Source organism: Heliangelus exortis, chromosome 3 (genome assembly GCF_036169615.1).
Source record: "Heliangelus exortis chromosome 3, bHelExo1.hap1, whole genome shotgun sequence".
Taxonomy (NCBI): domain Eukaryota; kingdom Metazoa; phylum Chordata; class Aves; order Apodiformes; family Trochilidae; genus Heliangelus; species Heliangelus exortis.
The window spans coordinates 45,403,887-45,424,432 of record NC_092424.1 but is presented as its reverse complement, the minus strand read 5'-3'; the positions used below and the strand labels follow the sequence as shown (position 1 = coordinate 45,424,432).

Below are 20,546 nucleotides of genomic sequence, written 5' to 3'. Positions count from 1 at the left end.
CCTGCCATTGCCAAGTACAGGTGGACAATCACCTCCCTGCTTCTGCTGGCTACACAGTTTCTAATACAAATCAGCATGCCACTGGCTTTCTTAGCCACCCAGGCACACTGCAGGCTCATATTCAGCTGCTTGTCAATTAGTATCCCCAGATCCTTTGGTTGTGAATGTAGAAAAAAAAAAGCAAGAGACACAAGGACTCAACAGCTGGCATCCCTCATCTTCCATGTCACTGTAAGGCATCTTGAATACACACATCTTTGTGCATGATTCTTGGAAATACCACCTGGATACATATATACTGGTGCCCAAGAGTGTGTAGATGTAAGAATGTGAATGCAAAAACATAAAATCTCTTTCGCTTCAGTTATGTTTTAAAATAAAATCACTTCTTACACCCATGAGACCTAGCATGGAGACTTGCTATACTGTTGCTACAACACTGCAACATTATTTTTTATAATAGGGCTCATTCACTGAGCATCAAAGATGTCAGCTAAAAAAAAAAAAAATAAATCGTTCCATAATGTAAAGTAAAGCTTTATTGGAAAGTTAAAATTAGGATAACTCAGTAGTGTCATTTTTATATAAAGTGATCTTGGTTTTTGGCATTTTATTTACACTTATATTTCATTCACCTGCTCTGTATTAACTTCAATATCAATAAAGAAATTTAGAAACCGCTTTTTCAGAAAAGAGAAAATTACTGAGAAAATGTAAAATTACTGAGATGTACTTGTACAGATATTTGTAAACTTTATCTCCTGTGACTGGAAAAACCAAAAACAACTACTTTTTTTTTTTTCTTTTCAGCAAGTAATATTTGATGTAATAAAAAATCAAGTACGAAAAAGGTAAAAACACATGAGAAGAATGAGAGAAGAAAGTCGGGGGAGGGAGGGCAGGTGCTGAGCATTGCAGAGAAGTGGGGAAAGTCTGGGCATAAGCTCACCTCTTGGTGACTAAGGTGGAAAGCTTCCTTGCCCCAGTGACGGTAAAGTTCCAGGATACCAATCAGGTCACCAATTGCTGTGACAATTGGCAAGCACAGAACAGACTGGATACGAGTCCCCGATTCCAGTCCCGTACCTTTGGGAAATCGTTCATCCTAGGGAATGTAAACACAGTCTGATAAACTGTAAATATCATAACATTAACATCAAAGATACACTGACATTTTCCTCCTTCTCCCGACTAAATCTGCAGGAAAATAATAACATTCACTAAAAATCAAATCTCAGCCTAATTTACACACAATATTAAGACATCTACTAAAAAAAAAAACAAACAAAAAAAAAAAAAAAAAAAAAAAAAAAAAAAGCAGTAAAAAGTTTCAGCATTAAGACATATGCAGATTACCTTACTGATGCAAAGTGAGAATTAGCTGTAATATTAGACACATCTTTGGTCTTATGTTTTGCAAATTAAGAAAAATGTTCAAAATTCCTAGCCCTAACCCTATCCATCCCCCAACTTTATTATTAAAGTAAAATCAAAACATACAACCCCCATATATAAGGTTATCATTACATTAATTGGAAATTATGAGTAACAGTTTTAACCAGTCTATATGTGACTGAAAATGCCTAAAACACATACAATCTTTACAGTCCAGGGGGCATATAAAGCACTGCCTGTTAACTGCAGAAAAAGCTTATTCTACATTTTGGTTTTGTGCTTCTGCTTAAGTGTACTCACGTTAGGCATTTGGTATTTTATTTACCGCCTGGGTTTGCCCAATAAAGGTCATACTATTTTAGCAAATATTTTATAAAATAGAGACAGCAATGTCCAATTTTGGCCACAAAACCCAAAGACTGTTACTTTGGACAAAACTCAAAAGGACAGAAAACACTGAAAAGAGAAGATAATTTTAACTTCTTTACTGTTCTCAGAGTAGCTGATCATAAAATATTGTCATAAAGTACAGTCTAAATAGCAGTTTCATACAAACATATGGATGCAACTAGGGGAGGCAGTTTTTAAAAAAAATTAAAAAGAACAGCTATACAGAATGATAAGAATTACTATATCACCTTCTGGTTTTCTGAATCCTTTGAGGGACAAAGGCCAGAATTTTGATATAAGTTACAAACAAGTATAGTGCACTTTTCATGTAAGTCTACTGATATTATTAGTCTAGCTTTACATAAGCATAAGCAGAGATCAAAATCCTGTCTAATGGCGCGAATTCTGATTGACATTCTTGTCAGTGTGAGCAATGTGTCATAATTAAATCAAAATTTGATTTGCTATATGGAAAATTGTCTTGTTTGGGATTAGTACATTATGTATTTCAAGACCAGTAGGACAGGAGCTTGATAGATATTTTTTCTTCAGGTGGCTATGGTACCATTACTTTCATTATCTGACAACCAAAAAAATCTTTAAAAGACAAAACCCCATAATCTTTAAACTTAAAAATAAATGAGATGTTCTGAAATTAGTCTATTTAGCTAATCCCAACTCAAATATATTTGCTCGGTAGCAAGACTGATGCAAATTCTATCATTTTACATTCAGCTTAATAAACATGTCAGCATCAAAATATTCATTCTAAGAACACGCTGTAATCATCTCATTAAAAAGAGAAAGCTTTTTACCCTCAGAACATCTTTTACTAACAACGTTTTTCTGGATCTGGCTACAAAAGCAGATACTGTAGTGCCATGGGCAATGGGCCCTGCAGGAATGAGCCGTGGTTGTCCTTCTTTAGCTCCTGGTGGTGTAAATACGCACAGGCTCTAGTCAGAAGGAAAAGGAAAAAAAACAAAACAAAACCAGAATGTAATTAGAAAACAGGGTTACTTTTACCGAGTTACTCGTGCTAGCTATGTAAAGGATTGAATAAAGTAGATAACGGAGAGAAACTCAGCTCTAGACAATGAAAAGTAGTTGGATAAACTCCCCTTACTGTTTTGAAATGTTAGGAAATCCCACTCTCAAGTCACCAATCAGACAGTGGGTAACTCTTCCACTGAGCTCAGTCATCACTGAAATGAGGGTTGGATTGCATTTACCTTGAACACACAGTACACCACATGACTCAGAGGGGACAGTATTACCTTGTAAGAGACGGGGTTTTTTTTCTAGGATGCATTCTTTTTTTTTACTTTTTTTTTTTTTTTTTACTTTTACTCAAAAAAGTAGAGATAATCTTTAAAGTTCTGGTTCATCTCATCCCAAGGAAAGGTAATTTCATTATCCTAACACTGTATTTTTATTTTTTTTCCCTGAAATCCAAGACTGCGTTTGTCCACTGTATTAGAAGAAATATCTACCTTACTTGCTGCCTAACTAAAATTATCTCATTTTTTGAAAAGTCAGGTATGGCAACATTCACATTATTAGACTCAACCAGAAACATCTGATAATTGTTCTATAAGAAAAATATTAAGCAAGCTAACACCACCTGAAAGTATGGGAATGCAAAAATTATTTTATAAAAAGAAAATTAGACACATACAAAAGAGGCTGAACCGGCAAACCCTTCTATGTGCAAAACTCTCTTCAAATCTGAAATCTAATTAATTTTTGGTTGAAAAATAAACTTTATGGAACAGTGTAATGCTGAAAAACAATGTCCTTATCACAGTCACCTTAAAATTTTCCTTTATTTTCCCATCATGAACCTGAAAAAAGCATTGTGCTATTGACAGCTGATTTTAAAGTCATAAAACCACAAAAGAATTCCACTTGGCTCCAATGCAACTAGCAAGAATAGCTCATTTTACAAAGTTTCATCTTTTGTTTAATTTTTCTGCCTTTATCTCATCACATCCATCAATTTATGTTTCCTAATACTACCGAACCAGAGACTCCCAAAATCTTAAAGCATTTATCACTGTCACACCCCATTCAGCATAAGAGAGCTATTACGCTTTTAACACAAAGGGAATTTGGCCGCATGAAGAATAAATGATGTGGCAAATGTTACACAAAGTGTTAGAATAGCAGGGCTCAAATCTGTATTTCCAAGACTTCAGCTTAATGTTTGTAACCTCTTGTACATCCCTCCTTGTACATAAATACTAACACAACTAAAGCACCACCTCAGAGACCCACCTTCTACTGTCAAGTTCTGTTTTTTTATTTACTACAAAAATTATCCCATTTATATCATGGATGAATTTGTAAGACCAGGAGCATTTTCAGGGAGATACTGCAGTAACTACTGCTAAATAGCCATATGATTTTTAGTTATGAACTTAAAGCATAGGAACTGTGATGAAATATTCTAAGCAAAGATCCTTGCTATGAAAATAGAACTTTTAGAATGTATTTTTTTATTTTACACGTATAATTCAGCAGGCAGATGATTGTGCCACTACAAAATCTGTTACTAATATTCTTGGTAAGACTGGCCACATGTTGTACCACTGCTTGGCAGTAGTTTATTTTACTATCAGACCCTGCATTCATTAGCATTGCTACAAGGCTCAAGCACCCAAGATTCTACAGCATCAATCATTATGATGATTAATATTAACTACATCTAATCTCTCTCCTACATTTAGCATTCACAACAGCTCGTGTAAAGCAGGTAAATATATATATGCCAGATTCCAGTAGCTCAGAATTCAGCATTGCCTTGAAAGGCTGAACAAAGAACTTCTAGTTCATCGAATTAAGATTTTAACTTAGGTTTAGTAGTAAGCAGAAAGCTTCACGCTACAACTGTTATTATTTAAATACTAAGCCATTATATGCATACTTTATTCCCTTAATGAAGGAAAAAAAAAAAAAAAAAAAAACACAAAAAAACCCACAAAAAAACCCCAAATCAACAAACAACAGAAAAGCTAAAAATGATAAATCTATGGGCCTTATTCATTGAAGAAATTAAGTGAAATCTAGGCAAAGAGAAATCAATGGTATTTCTCCTGTTTTGTTTCCTAGATCTAAGATGCCACTGTGACACCCGAGTACCTCAAAATCTCCAACTACACACTACTGCAAAACGCCTGTAAGTTCAGCGGTGATGCTATCCTCATTTTACAGATGGTAACTACAACAACAATTTTGCATTAATACAGTTATTTTAGCTGGGGCTCCAATCCCCATTTGAGCACCAACTTCACCAGATAGCCCACAGAATGCCTGTGACATGACTTAGAGCAGTATTGCAAGCTAGGTGGATGACAGGACCAAGAAAATACAAGTATGAAAGAAAGGAGACTCCAGAGACAGAACTTTACTGATCTGGGACCTGTGCAATTGGGTAAATTACTAAAAAGAGGCTGTCTACTAGCATGGATAGAGGTACCATCTGCATGTGAAAATTCAGGATCCATTGCCAACATGAAGTGATAATATGAGATGTATTCTGCCATAATTAAAATTTCTTTATTCTGCAAATGTGCAAAAGCACATCAGAAAACATGCTAAATATTTTCAAGAAGAACATACTGAAATGCTTGGAAACTAAGGAGATGCTGATTAATGCACCATCTGTAGGTACAACTGCAGCAATGACAGTACCTTGTTTGTAATGGATTCATAATTTCTTGGAAGGAGAAAGTTGGACTTCATGCTACAGGGGACAACAATGCTCAAACAAAAGTGCAGAATTCATAGCCCAGAGAGGAATGAAGTTTATCCAAGATGAATCAGTAGTCTATTGGTTAGGGCATTTAGTGAGTTCGGAAGAAAAACACTCTAGATTCTGACAAAACCCAGTAACTGAGTATTTGTCTTGTTCTAAGGCAGAAAGTCAGGCAGGCTCAAAAAGCTGAGCAACACAAGGAAGACAATTTTCCATCCAGCTATTCATTTGCTAATATTGCAGTACAGAGGAGAATTAAACTACTTTAAAAGCAATAATAGAGCTGCCACATAGTATTTTAGCTCTGACAAATCATTTAAGCATATTTATTTCATACATCTTACGCACTTGGAAGGAAAGATAATTCTTCCATGGAGGTTTTTTTTTTCTGAATATGCCTGGTATTACTCCATTTTGATGTCTTGCATTATGATAGAAGTGCATGAAATCTTGAAATTTTCTGCTTATTCTGATGCCAAATCTCAGCTTTATTCTTCAAACCTACTTACACCCATAGCTTCTTATAAGAGTGGCCTTTAACAGTGAATGACATTAGAAAAGTTATTTTGAGATTTTTCCATATGAATTACAAGAATGTGCTACACACACACACACAAAAAAAAAAAAAAAACAAAAAACAACAAACAAAAAAACATGCACACACAAAAAAACCCAAGAAGCAGCAAAAACCAGTAAATATATACATTAAATCTGCCAGATATTTGGGACTCGCCTGCTCTCTCCTTACCACGAATCACTCCAATGTTCTTTTAATTTACAAATGCACATTCAAATCATCCTTCAGCAGCTCAAAAAGTAATTACAATTGTTCCTATGCAGACATACTGCATACAGCTTCTGAAGTAAATGAAGAAATGGATGGATTGGGTCCTTTCAAATTACTTGCATTTCTTTAGTGGGTTTGACCGTCTCACTTCAAAAACAGATTAACAGTTTGAATTTCTAGTCATGACATTAGACAGCTATTAATGGTCAAAATAAGGAAATCATGAATTTTTCAACTACAACAGTCAACAAAGAAAGGAAATGTGAGAATATACAGTCCCATAATTTCCCAAATACTATGCTGATTACTTACCATGCAGTAAAAGGAAAAGATTAAGAAGACAGCAAGATGCTTGTATTGCTCACAGTATATTTTACTGCTATAATAATTTCCAGTGAGAATCTAAGTTAGTAATAGAAACATTAATAGCTCTTTCTGATATGGCAATGTCACTGTCCTGGCAGAAATAAAAGCAGATGTCTACTTGAAACATTCAAAGGACATGTTTGCGTGTGTTACACTCCAGGTGATGCTGCTCTAGCAGTGGGGTTGGACTAGATGATCTTCAGAGGTCCCTTCCAATACCTGCCTGTGACTCCGTAATACTGCAGAGAGAGAGCATTAGATACCTCTAGTGCCAATGAGGGAGATGGCAGCCAAGATGGGAGAGTCATTCTGGGTTTGATAAACTACCAAAAACACTGGCTTGGAGAGTGAATCATTTTGAAGCTCCCAGGTTTGTGCATAGCAGCTCATAGGATCTTGCAGTTCTCTATTTTGATATGTTCCTCTCCCTCCAGGCACAGATAGAATCTCCTGACATCAAACTAAACTACCTTATTACCAATCTTTATCCCACAAGTTCCATATGGAAGAAGGTGGACTTCTTTCTTTAAATGTAGTTAGGCAGGGAACACTTAAGTCTGACACCAGAAACTTCGAATACTTTGTTGGGACCTCAGAGTACACAAAGCGCTTTCCTTCCTGCCTTCTGTGAAATGACAGATTGTTCAGCTGAGCCCAAAATCTAAAAAATTACTTCTTCCCTCTTCGTTTAAACTCCTAATTGACTTTGAAAAAGTCTCTAACGAAAAAACCTCCAATTAATTTTGACTGATATTAGAGTATGGCTTGGAATCCAGTGATGGCATCACCCTGACCACAGAGAGCAAGAGGTGCTTAAAAAAGAAAGCTGATCAAAAATTAAAAATTCAAAACAAATTACAACAAAGGTTCAACCACTGGTGAATGCACACAAATGTAACAAAATTCACCCTTTCAGGTCTGATTGGCACTTTATGTATAAGCAATATATCACAATCTCTAATGGCTTTAAACAATGCTAATATATCAATGCTTATATATTAATCAAGTACTCCAGTCTCTAGGAATGCAAAATGATGTATACTGTAGTCAGTTCTTGAGGGATATTGACAGGACAACACTCTCAGTCCACAGCTAAACACAGCAAACTTGGCTTTCAGATACATAACAAAATTAGGATATATTCGATAAGCACAATACCATGGCTTTTGGTGCTTTTCTTGGTGCCATGCACACAGTCTGTTGAAATTATGAAGTAATTTATCTTTAACTTTCACTGTGGTGGAAAAAGCCCTCATTACTCCTCATTTGTTAAAGCTAAGAGCATGCACATGAAGAATTACTGATGTTCATCTTGTCGTTCTGTCGCAACTTGGCCCCAGAGTTGTTTTTTTCTACTGAAAATGTAATGTCTGACAGAGGAAGCAGATAAAAATGCCAGTAAAAGAAAAGATGAGGAGTAGCAGCTCAAGTTTCATAACACAATACCATCAGCACCTCTGCCACATAGTATTACAGTGTAAGAAATTACTTACAATTTTCAGGTTCCTTCAGTCTTTGGCTCTTCTGATGATGAGGTCAACTACAGGTGTAATTGACGCTATTTTTCTAGTGGTTGTTGGTGTGTAGCCTGTCGGAATCTGGCACAACACCAAATCCCAATCCACAAAGGCCACAAACCATTCAACTAACTATATAAAGTTTGCCAGGGGTAGATTTAAACTGCAAACATGTATTGTTCACACTGCAGCAACTGTTCAGTTGTTCCTTTTTTTTTTTTTTTTTTTTTTTTTTTTTTTTAATAATACTCCTTACAACTAAGGAAATACAAATCATAAACTGATTTTTCTAAAATTTCTTTGCAAAAAAGAGGTCTGGGTAAGAGTCAGGTTTAATGATTAGAATGAGGGAAAAAGCACATATGTGACAAGCATTCCATTAACAAACTGTTTTGGTGGTAAGGGTGAATGGATCCTGATCTAGTTTCTTCAACAGCGATTTTTGCTGGCACTAAAAATGCTTAATGGAAAATAATTTAATATTCAGCTGACATAAAATGAAAGCCTTAATATCAAACATTGCTATAGGACATGCTGGTTGGGGGAAAAAAAGAAAAATAAAAATGAAAATGAAAACAAATTAAAAAATTAAGCAAATTGATATTAAGTGAGCTTAATGGGTTCTTCTGTTCACATCCTGTTCCATAACAGCAATGAATAATGGATTTCTACTCTTGTTAAAGGATGGAACAACCTACAGGTAGCACCACTCAGCCTAATGATAACATAATGATAAAATAAAATAGATACGTATAAAGATTGTGCTCTACAGCCAGATACTTTTTAGGAATAAAACTCATCACAATAAGAAGTGATGAACCAGAAAACCAATGAAAGAGAACTAATTTGCAAAGTGTCCACAGGCAAAAACCTTGGATATGTAAACTGGCAAAGCTGAAGTAGTAGCCCAATACCATCATGCTAAAGTTTTAAAGAGGTATAGGAAGTTTTGTCTTGGGTTTAAACACAACTGCAGAAATCCTACTGCATGAAGCACAAAGGGATAAAAGCAGAAAAATTTTCAAGCAACTACCTCTGTTGTTTATAAAAATTTCATAGATCCTTCCTTAATAACTGATAATGTACTTGAGAGGAGATTTGCAGTTTTTAACTACGTACAAATGTTGGATACTTAAGAAAACAAAGACAATGCACTTATATTCCATAAAACAACTAGTATTTGGGGGGACTTTAAAAATGTTTTCATCTTTTTTAATGGCATCAATTTCAAAATGGACTTCCTTCCTGGAAACCTTATAGATGATTTACTCAACTGAAACCCACCACAATTTATACCAGTTCATTGACACAGAAAACTAAGTAGACACACCTTTCTTCCACCCTTTCCATTTTAATGCAAGGTCAGCTAAGTCTCTTTCTCAAAGATGTGTGTCCAGACAGTTCTCAAACAACTCCAGGGATGAGGATCCCTGACCTTTAATTATAGTCATAACTGGGGAAGTTTTACTAATGCCAATTCAAGGCAGTGACCTTCCTGCCCTACATGCTGTAGCTATGGAGAAGAATCACAGAATTGTTCTGTTTGGCAAAGACCTTTAAGATCATTGAATCAAACAAACATAACTCTATCAGCCATTAACCTATCTGTACCAAGTCCAGTGCTTTAACCATGTTCCTAAGCACCACATCTACACATCTTCTAAACACTTCCAGGGATGGAGGCTGCACCTCTCCAGGCAGCCTACTCTAGTGTTTGATAAGCCTTTCAGTAAAGAAGTTTCTTCTAATGTCTAGAAGACTCCCCTGGCACAACTTGAGACCATTTCCTCTTGTCCTGTTGTTTGATACACAGGAGAAGAGGCCAAGCCCCACCTTGCTACAACCTCCTCTCTCCAAACAGATTATTCCCTTTCTCTCTGCCTTATCCAGGTATATTTTGACGCCTCAATTTTTATTTTTTTTTTTAAATGATCAATACCAGTTCTTTTGTTTCCTGACCATTTTCCCTGCTCTCCCATGGACTCACTTCAGCTCCTCTAGTTTGGTATGAGTTTTTGGGGTTTTTTAACTGTTTTGCTTAAACCGGATGTATTATTCGACTGGAAACCTTAGCAATAGACAGAGAAATGTGAAAATTATTTTATATGAAGACTCTGCTCATAGAACAGTGCCTTCTTTTGCTACAGCAATAATATTACTGAGTCTTTACCTTAACTGAAAACCCCAGAATCCTTCTCAAAGTCATTAAGCACTTTACACAGAGGTGTCCTATGGAGAGCCCAGAACTTGTCCACACTGAAACACTGTCTAGCTTCTTCTACCCATTTTCCCAATATAATTTTGAATTTAAAGCTGTCCCTACAAACACATTTGCAGTACTTTCCAATTTCATGTAATGTGCAAATTTAATATGTCTATATTCTTCCTTAACACAAGCATTAATTAGTATACTGAGCAAATCCAGACACAGGGTAAATTCTTGAGGAATTATTGAAAATACCCTCCCATTCTGAGCCTATCTAGTTTTCTAACCATTTGTAAATTCCAACTACAGCATATTCAAGATTATCATATTCCACAAGTCCATTTACCCAAATATTAAATGAAACAGGACCAAAATTTCACTAAAATACATATTGGCAGCTATTTATCTAATTTCTTTCAATTTGATAAGTTACTGACTTCAAGTTAAACTCAGACACGGTAATTCACCAACAGCTTTTCCTCTCTGCTGAGCATCACTATTCATAGGCAAATTAAGAAAGCAAGAGACTTCTTCCACTTCATGTATATATAGTATGTGATGTCAGGACTGATTTGAGGATAGAGAACAACATTTTATGGATTGACCTGCAGGTGGAAAGCTTTCACCTGGAAACACCTTTAAAAGTCTTAGATTTCAGAGATCATGGCTTTGCATTCAAAATAATTTACCTGAGTCCAGTACAAAAACCTGAGATAGCAAGCAGTGGATGCTTGTAACTTGGTTCTTAGTAACTTGAAATCGCCCACCCCAAAAATTCACTAGGTGGCACTGCACATCAAGCTGCAATCATTTCTGCACGACCACAAATTCCAGACTTGTTTAAGATACACCCTGAAGCACAGCGTGTGCACATATTTGTGGCCTCACATAATTATTTCTCACAATAAAGCTATTGAAACTGTCTATCTGAAGCAAGGATGATCTGTTTGTCAACAGAATTTGCAGTTTCAGGAACTAAGTAATGCTCATAAGACCTAGTAAAAGCTACTGTCTATTATATTCAAAGTCATACATCTTTATGTAGGAATCACAATGTAATCATGAGGTGAATTACTCACACAAATAATGACTATAAAGAAGATGCATCTGAAGAATCAGATAACATGATAATATATTAGAAACTTCGTAGATGTGATAAGTATTTTAAAAATACTCCCTTGTAAAGATATTAGCCTATGGACTTGAATTCATTCCCAGCTAGCATGGAACTTAGGCACATTGATCTACACACACTCACCATCCAGTAATAGGATTTCAGTAAATCCTTTAAGTCATGTCTGAAGATGATATTCAGTTAGGGTCATAATATAAGAATCCTGAACCATATATTCATCCCCATAAGAAATAAAACAGAAAATTGAAATAAAGTCTTTTTCTGGAGAGTTCTGAAACATTCCTGTTTGATTTGTGTTTCTGGTCTCCAATACACAGTGTTTGCAAAATGTCTGTTATGTACATTAAGAATAAATCATTTTATTTGCATAGCTGCACTAACCCATAGAAGAAGAAAATTTCTTAGATAAGGAAAAAGTTCAAGAGCCAAAGGCAGTGTGGGCACAGGGCTGTTGAGATGACTGGACCCTAATGAGGAGCTATACTGTTTCTAGTACCTGAATATTTTGAAATGCATTCTACCATATGTAGAGCATATGCAAAACCAATTTCTGACACATAAGTCAACTTTATAGGGGAGGAAGGAGTTGATCATAATAGTGGTACTCACCTTCCTGGAGGCAATCATTTGAAAAGTAGAACCTTACTATCAAAATACCCTTAGAAAGGAGTGGAACTCATGCTAGTGTCAGCCTGAACAACCAGAAAGTTGCTGGAATAAGCCCAATGGCCACACACATTCTGACACCAGTTCTGTGTAATACTTGCATAAAGAAATGCACTGTAACTACAATTGGTATGGCATCTTCCATTTCAAGCAAATTCACTCAAGTGAAGGTCCTGAAGGCATTTGACCTGACAGCACAAACTACCTTGCCCTTATGCTGCTATCCAGCTCTTAATAAAAGTCAAGATTCAGTTTTGTATACTTCAATAGAGAGAAATAAAATGAGGCCATAAGGAAACTTCATATGTGGATAGGTATTTTAATGAGCATTTGTGCTGCTAAGCTAAAAAGTTTCTCAAACTAGGTCCTCCTTTAAAAGCTAGTGCATCATCTATGTCTTGTAGAAAGAAAAGGATCAGCTAATTTAGAGTTTTTCTTCACATTAAACAAATTTAGTTTCATTTCTAGTATAATTTTCATGTAAGAGAAGTGCTGCCCACATTAAAAACTGCACCAAAGAAGTATTTATAATTCATCCCTAGTAACCCATGAAAAAGCCCAATTGCAATGATACAGCAGCTCTCTTAGTATTAAGAGCACACGGGATGCAATAAACACTTGATGGGTTTTATTGTGTAAATATCTAGAATTTCTGTAAAAGGAAATCATATCCTAATTAGAAACTCACTATGTAACCTAAAGGGAGTTAAGGAGATAATCATTTGTGCAAAGCATTCCAGACTATGTGCAAAGCATTTGACACTGTCCTGCACAACATTCTGGTCTCTAAACTGGAAGAATATGGATTCAATGGATGGACCACTCCTTGGATGGTCACACCCAAAGAGTTGTGCTCAATGGCTCATTGTCCAAAGAGAGGTGAGTGGCACGTGTGTTCCTCAAGGGTCAGCACTCAGACCAGTGCTTTGCTGGCGATGTGAACAGTGAAATTGAACGCTCCCTCAGCAAGTTTGCTGACAATGCTAAACTATGTGGTTAAGGCAACATGATGGAAGGAAGAGATGCCCTCCAGAAGGACTTTGACAGGCTTGAGAAGTGGGGTCCTGCAAACTGAAGTTCAGCAAGGCCAAGTGCAAAGTTCTGCACTTGGGTAGAGGCAATCCCATGCACAAATACAGGTTGGGAGGAGAAAGAATTTAGGGCAGCCCTGACAAAAAGCACTGGGGGGTGATGGTAGACCAGAAGCTTAACGTGAGCTGTCACTGTGCACTTGCAGCCCAGAAAGCCAACCATGTCCTGGTCTGCATCCAAAGAAGTGTAGCCAGATGGTCCAGGGAGGTGATTCTCCTCCTGTACTCTGCTCTTGTGAGACCCCACCTGGAGTGCTGTGTCCAATTCTGGACTCCTCGCCGTAAGGACAGAAAGGTCCTTCAGCATGTCCAGAGGAAAGTCACTAAAATGATCAGCAGGCCAGTGCACCTGCCCTATGAAGACAGGATGAGGAAGTTGAGGAGGCTCTGAGATGGCCTCATAGTGGCTTCCCAATGCCTGAAGGGGGCCGAGAGGAAAGCTGGGGTAGGGTTTTTTGCACAGGTGCATAGTGAGAGGACAAAGGGAAATGGTTATCATGTGTCAAGCTTGTCAAATTTGGATTTCTTTAAACAGGCACAAGTGTACCTACACATATCTACAGAGGGAGCTGAAATAAAGTTAGTACTTTTGCTTCAGTTTTGACCTTAAGTTCCTTATAGAATATACAAAATACAGCCAGAACACACATAACTAAATATTACAAAATCATTTGGGAGAAAGTAGGTATCTACTTATCAACATGATTCCTCCATTCTTACAGAATCCCCTCCCAGCACCTAATTCTCAAAGTCACGTACACACACCCCAGAAAAGCTGTATTCAGACACAAATTATTTCTTTGAAAGCATGGTGGGAAACATGAGGCTGCTGGCTGAATAAATACAAGCAGATCTGTGTGCATTTCTCATGGTAACAAACAAAAAGCCAAATGACAAAACTGAACAAAGAAAACAATTAATTTTGCTGAATTCATGTACCTTAAGTCACAAACCAAGCATCAGAATGTTAAGGCACAGAAAAATAGAGGGCATTTTTCAACATATGACCATAGGTGTTCAACTACTTTGTCTACACTAATTACAGGGGTTTTTTAATATTTGAAACTTAATCTCAAAAAATTAGCTCCTTTCTGCCATTTATGCTATGCAGAGTCTTTTTGTTCCCATTTAAAAAAGATACCTAATGAAAAAAAATAAAAATAGCTTGCCAATATATCCTGGAAAACAGAATCTCACTTGGACACATCCTTCACATTCAATATTGAAGAGACAAAGACACCCAAATTGATTTTCAGTCACAGTTTCTTACAAAAAGTAGACTACTGCATTACCATTTAGTTAAAAGATTACAAACATGAGTCTGGCCCAAGGCCCGAGCCCATGAATGGAAAATCTCACACTAACTTCAAAGGACTTGGGATCAGTCCCTGTAGTAACTACATGAAAAACATTCCATTTGGGGAGATACAGCTACATAGCACTGGCTAATAAAGTCAATGTGTGTGTTTTCAGTGGTTGGAACTTTTTTCAGGAAAGAGTTATACTGGGAAGCAAAGAGATTCAACTGCCTAACAGATTATTATTATTACTATTATTAGTAGTAATAATAATAATAATAGTAATAATAATAATAGTGTTCCATGACCATTCGTATAAGCCCCCAGCCATGACAGTGGACAGTCACCTGCTCCTGAGAACCAAATATTGCATTCACAATTGCATTCCTTTAAAACAGACATTACCTTTTTGAATAAGTAAATATTTCTCAGGCAAGGCTCAAGTCACCTGCAGGTTTATACATCTTCATTTCTATTTCTATTATTAAAAAAATTTATTTCTTACCCTTTTTCAGAATGCAATTATTTTACAAAGAGCAAAGGAAATTGGCTAATGTGCTATGCAAAAATAAACTATTAGAACTGGCTGCTTAAAGCAAGGAAACAAAAAACAAAAAACAAAAAAAGAGAAAAATATTTCCCTCTCTCATAATTTTCCAGTAAGAAGAGTTTAATCTGTTTCTTGAACGTAAGTCATAATATTGCTTTAAAAATGTGAATTATTTGAAAAGTACTGAAGTATAAACTACGTTTCCTTCTTGGTAGCCATTTGAAGTGACTACAAAATCTTGTGTAATGGTAACTGTCCAAATCAATCCATGTAGAAAGAAATGGAATGCATTCTAAATACGAGATACTAAAACAGCAAATATTGGACTCACTTTCAGTCAATTTTTTACACCAGAAACTGATTTCGTTCATAAATTTTAAATGCAGAATTTATTTTAAGCTAACTAAAAACTAGATCTGAATTTTACATTATCTCAATATCAAGTTTCTGCAGCAGTTTAACAGAAGACCTGATAACACTAAAATAAAATAATAATAAATATTTAAAGAGGTAACTAGATGAAACAGGTTATGCTGAGGGCAAATCCAAGTTTCCTGTTTGTTAAAGACAATCAATAATGGGGATAATCATGAGTTAAGTTGCTGCAGTCAGAGAAACAACAGCACTACTGCCAAATCTTATAAAAAATTTAAAAGGCTAAGGATCTAAACACAGGAAACATTTTTTCATTACCACTATGTTCAATCAACTTTTATTTTACAGAACTAATAATAGCAAAGCTAATATTTAGCACCCAGATATTTCCTGCTAAATGACATGCAAAGTAAAATCAAAATCAAAAAATCATTGACAAATTGGAAAATGTTCTTGTAATTGTACAGAAAAATAGCATCTTAATCCAGTATACTTACATTATTGCATTCTCCCAGGAAATACAGTGCAAATCCATCAGCTTTTGTAGCTGCCAAAGCAATAACAAAAGAAATAATTGTACTCACAGAGGGAAATCAAACTTACACAAGACCTCTGAGGTGAAACCACAGATTCAGTTCCATTCGGGAGAAACATTTACAATTCTAAAGGTGGAGTTCTATTGCTGTCTCTTGAAACTTCCCAGACCCTACAAAGTTAGAGGTATGAGATAATTCTTGTTTTCCCCATTGTCATTTACTAGATTCTAAGACATAATTAGGAACAACCTCTTTATACATCTTATTCTTATTCCAAGGCCTAATGTCTGTAAATTCAAAATAATTCATAAGACAGTATACAAGTAATGTAAGAACATGTCTTAACAAATGAGATAACATTAGAATTTCAATGAGTAAAATAAATACCATTCATAGATGGTAAGCTATATTAGTCCCTGCCTTAAGATAGAAAATTACAGAAAAACAAAACATTGCAAATGTTGCCATAAAAATGTGTTTCAAAAAAACCTTTCTATTTTCTGCAGCTGCTCCATATTAAAAACATGGACACACACCGGAAAGTTTATACTTGTCAGATTTCTGCCAGATTCAGATTGTTGTATGAAACAAAGTCCAGTTCCTTAAACTCTCAAAAGTTGAAAGTCAACAAACCATTGTAACTTATTGCTAACATGAAAACCCTCACAATCAGAAGAGAAGATAGCAGTCAAATGTTTTGTACTCTGGTTTACACAATACACTTTGATTTTAAGTCTGTTGGTCTTTCAAACAGTTAATAAACACTAAAACCAGTAAAAGTACATAGCTGCTACTAGTTTTTTATGAATGAACACAAGAACACATTTAGAACATTTCAGGCAAGTAATTATACTTGTGTGTTATCAAATTAACTGGCTTTCTGCCTTTCTTTGACAGAAGGAAAAAAACCCCATTGTGTAGTTACTTGCTTATTGTCAACTCTGTAACATTAGTGAGAGTTCAGGGCATTGTAATTTACATTCAGATTTTAAATCCTTCACCTGCAGTATGGAAACACATTGAGTTATGAGGAAAATGGACACTGTAAAGAAAATATATTTTTTTAAATGTCATCTACTTTACAAAAGAAAAAAAATGTAAAATACAAGCAGAACCACTCTCATAAAGCCTCTTGCTTCCTGTGCATTATAAAATACAGTCTGATTTGCTCTGACCTGGGCACCGATGTCTGAATAAATATTTAAGAAAAATCCAGTGAATAGAAGTGGTCCTTTCAAAACATCATGTATATGAACCAAAACTAGTATTCATCATTAGGAAACAATGAAGTAGTGGGGATTTTAAAACCTTTCTAAAGAGTTGACTGAAAGCTAAATTGAACAAACCTACTACTACTTCCTATTGAATTCTGAGTACATCCACTCTGGCTAAAATTAGACCTATATTGTTACTGCAAATTGTTTTGGTTTATTTTTTAGCTTTTGATTAGGTAAATTATTTTCTTACCACAAAAAGTACTTTAACCATATAGAAAAAAAATGGTTAAACAACTGAATGTAATTTGACAACACGCAAAAGATATGCCCACATCTCAGTTTTGCTTCAAGAGTTCGAGTATGCAGTGATATTATCAATATGGTTTTGGTTTTTTTACTTTCACATTGACATTGCAACACCATCATCACCAGAATAGTTTATTCTTTAGTTCACTTAACAGGGGACTCAAATTTTGGTATTGGATGCATAGCTCGCTTCAAAGATGAAGTTCACTTCAGTGCAGCCAGGGATTCACTGAGGGACAGAAGGTGAAGGACTGAGAAACATCCAAAGAAAACACTATTTCCCTCAATACCTCTCTTCATTGATTAACCCGTGTAAGAAATGCACTGCGCGCTGATGCTAAGTAACAGCTCAGATGCCTGATTCTCTTTCTTACCTATTTTAATGATGCTGCTCAGTTCATACAGAAGTAGTTGGTTATCTCCTCCTGTATCCAGGCGCTGTTCTATGTAGCTGTTCAATTCGTACACCACACCTTGCATATTCGTATCCTGGTACTATGGAAGCAAACCCAAAAAGAACATTTTAGAATAACTCAGATGTATTTTGCAGATTTTAAACATATAAATTGATTTAGAATACACTGAGACCACAATGAAGAGTCAATCACAACTGTCCTAATCCATCTGCCTGACAAGTTGGGTCACTGCTGAGAAAGAGGCAGAGCACTCTACTCTTTGCTCCACTAGACATTTGTTCGAAGTACACCAAGTACATCACTGAGCAATTAGTAGTCATCTAAACTTGGCCCAAGTCACATGACAATGCCTCAACAAGAAATACAGATGCAACAACTATAATGTAGGTAACCTTCTCCTGACTTTTAAGCTCCTACTCCACCATGAAAGGTGGCAACTAGCTAGCTTCCATAGCATCTTCCACCTCAAATTCATGAACCAGATGCAGAACTGTGCCAAGCACCAGAGCTTCGAGGTGGCAGCTGAAGGAGCTCAGCTATTCAGCATCAACAATTAACACCAAGAAATCAAAGCACAGAAATTGCATTAGTTGAAAACATGCTAGGCACTTTGGCCTAACAGGCATTTGTTTCAGCTAAAGACAGCTGACAGCCAGCAAGAGATTACAAATCAGTTAGGATGTTTAGATGGGACCCACAGAGTGCTGACAATGAAAGAGTATGACATGGCTAAAATCCCATAAGGAGATGCAGCCTCCTGTCAGGGGCCCAGCTGCATTTTGTTATCCTGAGTCCTGAAAACAAGTCCTGCAGGGCTGACAAGACTGGCAGTAAATGTGCATGTGTAGCATGACAGCATCATGAAGAACAGTTTCACAGAAAGCAAGACTTGGCAGTAAGTAAAGATTCATTACCCTGCCCAAAACTGGTAATGTGGTAACTGAAGAAAGTAATACGGTCAATTACTTATTGAACTCAGTGATGCAGTAAATTATGTTGCTGAAACTAAAAATTAAGCCGGCGATATCTAGATGAAGTAATGTTAATTGAGAGACTAAGACTTATTCCCCTGCTCATTCATACTTAAGAATCAAATGTATTATCGACCAGACAAATGTAAATGGTACTATGGAAAAAACCATGAGGGTTCAGAGTACCACAGTCTACCCACCACTCTCATGCTTTTGTGCAAATACAAAAGTCTGCTCTCCAGATCTTCCCTGTCTGTAAATTCAGGTAAAATTGCACATACACTGATGGATTAAGCCCATAATTTACACAATATATTCCACGCTATAACTTTTATTTCCACTATTACTTTCCTTTGTTTCTACATACAACACGCTTTGTTATGAATAGAGAGGATACATCTGGCTTCTTAATCTCCAAAAAAATCTTACTAACTCCCCCAACAAAAACCCCAAGTCCTTATTGAGAATACTAATTAATTCCTTTAGATTAAGCAGATCTTAATCTTGACTTTAAAATAGGTTCTGAGAACGTATAATTTTTGCTGTGACCCCTTCTTAACTCATGGTGTTGTACTAATCTATTGCTCCAGATGGACATATTAGAACATTTGAGACCAAAGGTGTCCAAAATGTTCCTAGCGTTTAACAAATGTAACACTTAATAATTCTTTCTATAAATTGATGTGATGATTATAAATTTTGACAGCAGTGTAAGGTCACGCTGCATATATGCATAAACTGCTGTAAGTCTGAGGTTTACAATACAGCATACCATTACCATTATTAGCACCATATGGCAGCTGGTAAGCTTCCATTGACTGTCCTCTGTTGTGTCCTACATTTACCACTACATGATTCCTCAGTAGGAAAATACAGTAACATAGTTTCATGAAAGTGGTATTTTTGATACTTACAATATAGCGGTAAGTAGCCATACAATAGAAAAATAGCAATCGAGAGATTATATTATTCATACATGTTAACAGACCAGCAAAGACACGTGTAGCCATATATCCTAAAGCAGCAATAGCTAATCAAGCATGCATAAAGTCTTTATCATGTGAAAAAAATGTCTCCTGGAAATAAATATATATCCCTTCACCTGTGATGCACACTCAAAGTTTAAAGCTAATACATTAAGGGAACGCATCACCAGAGCCCCCTGGCGTAACCGCCCTAGCAGATTAATAATTTTGCCTGTAATTAAGCAGCAGTTCAGTGTGCATAGTAATTTCAAAATAAACTATGTGCCCATTATCATAACCTCTGTAACATAATCTTGCAAACATTTTGAAAGCAGGACAAATCATTGCTTGCATCCATGTTACTACAAAGATGGTACCTGCACAGTACATATAGTTGTAATACTGCAGATTTCTATTGCTGACTATCTGTGGACCCACAACTGACCAGAGGAATAGAACTTCTCCAGATTCACAGTTAAGTAATTCTGTGACTTAGCTCAATCACCAGCAACAAATTACTCCGTCATGCTGTAAAATGGTTTTATTTTTATTACAGTGAAATGAAAAAAAGCTTTTTTTATTTGGTTCTAGGACTTTTAGAT

General features: G+C 36.0%; 1 protein-coding gene across 3 annotated transcripts in view; it reads right to left on the bottom strand.

Annotated features, from left to right (window-relative positions):
* PDE10A (phosphodiesterase 10A) overlaps positions 1–20,546 on the bottom strand; it is a 361,597-nt gene that overhangs the window by 46,180 nt on the left and 294,871 nt on the right. For all 3 annotated transcript variants that reach the window (XM_071740425.1, XM_071740424.1, XM_071740426.1), the window contains exons 4-7: positions 17,967–18,087; positions 16,031–16,080; positions 2,601–2,741; positions 950–1,105 (exon numbers count right to left, since the gene is read on the bottom strand). In XM_071740425.1, coding sequence (XP_071596526.1) covers positions 950–1,105; positions 2,601–2,741; positions 16,031–16,080; positions 17,967–18,087 — 468 coding nt within the window. The remainder of the gene's footprint in view (positions 1–949; positions 1,106–2,600; positions 2,742–16,030; positions 16,081–17,966; positions 18,088–20,546) is intronic.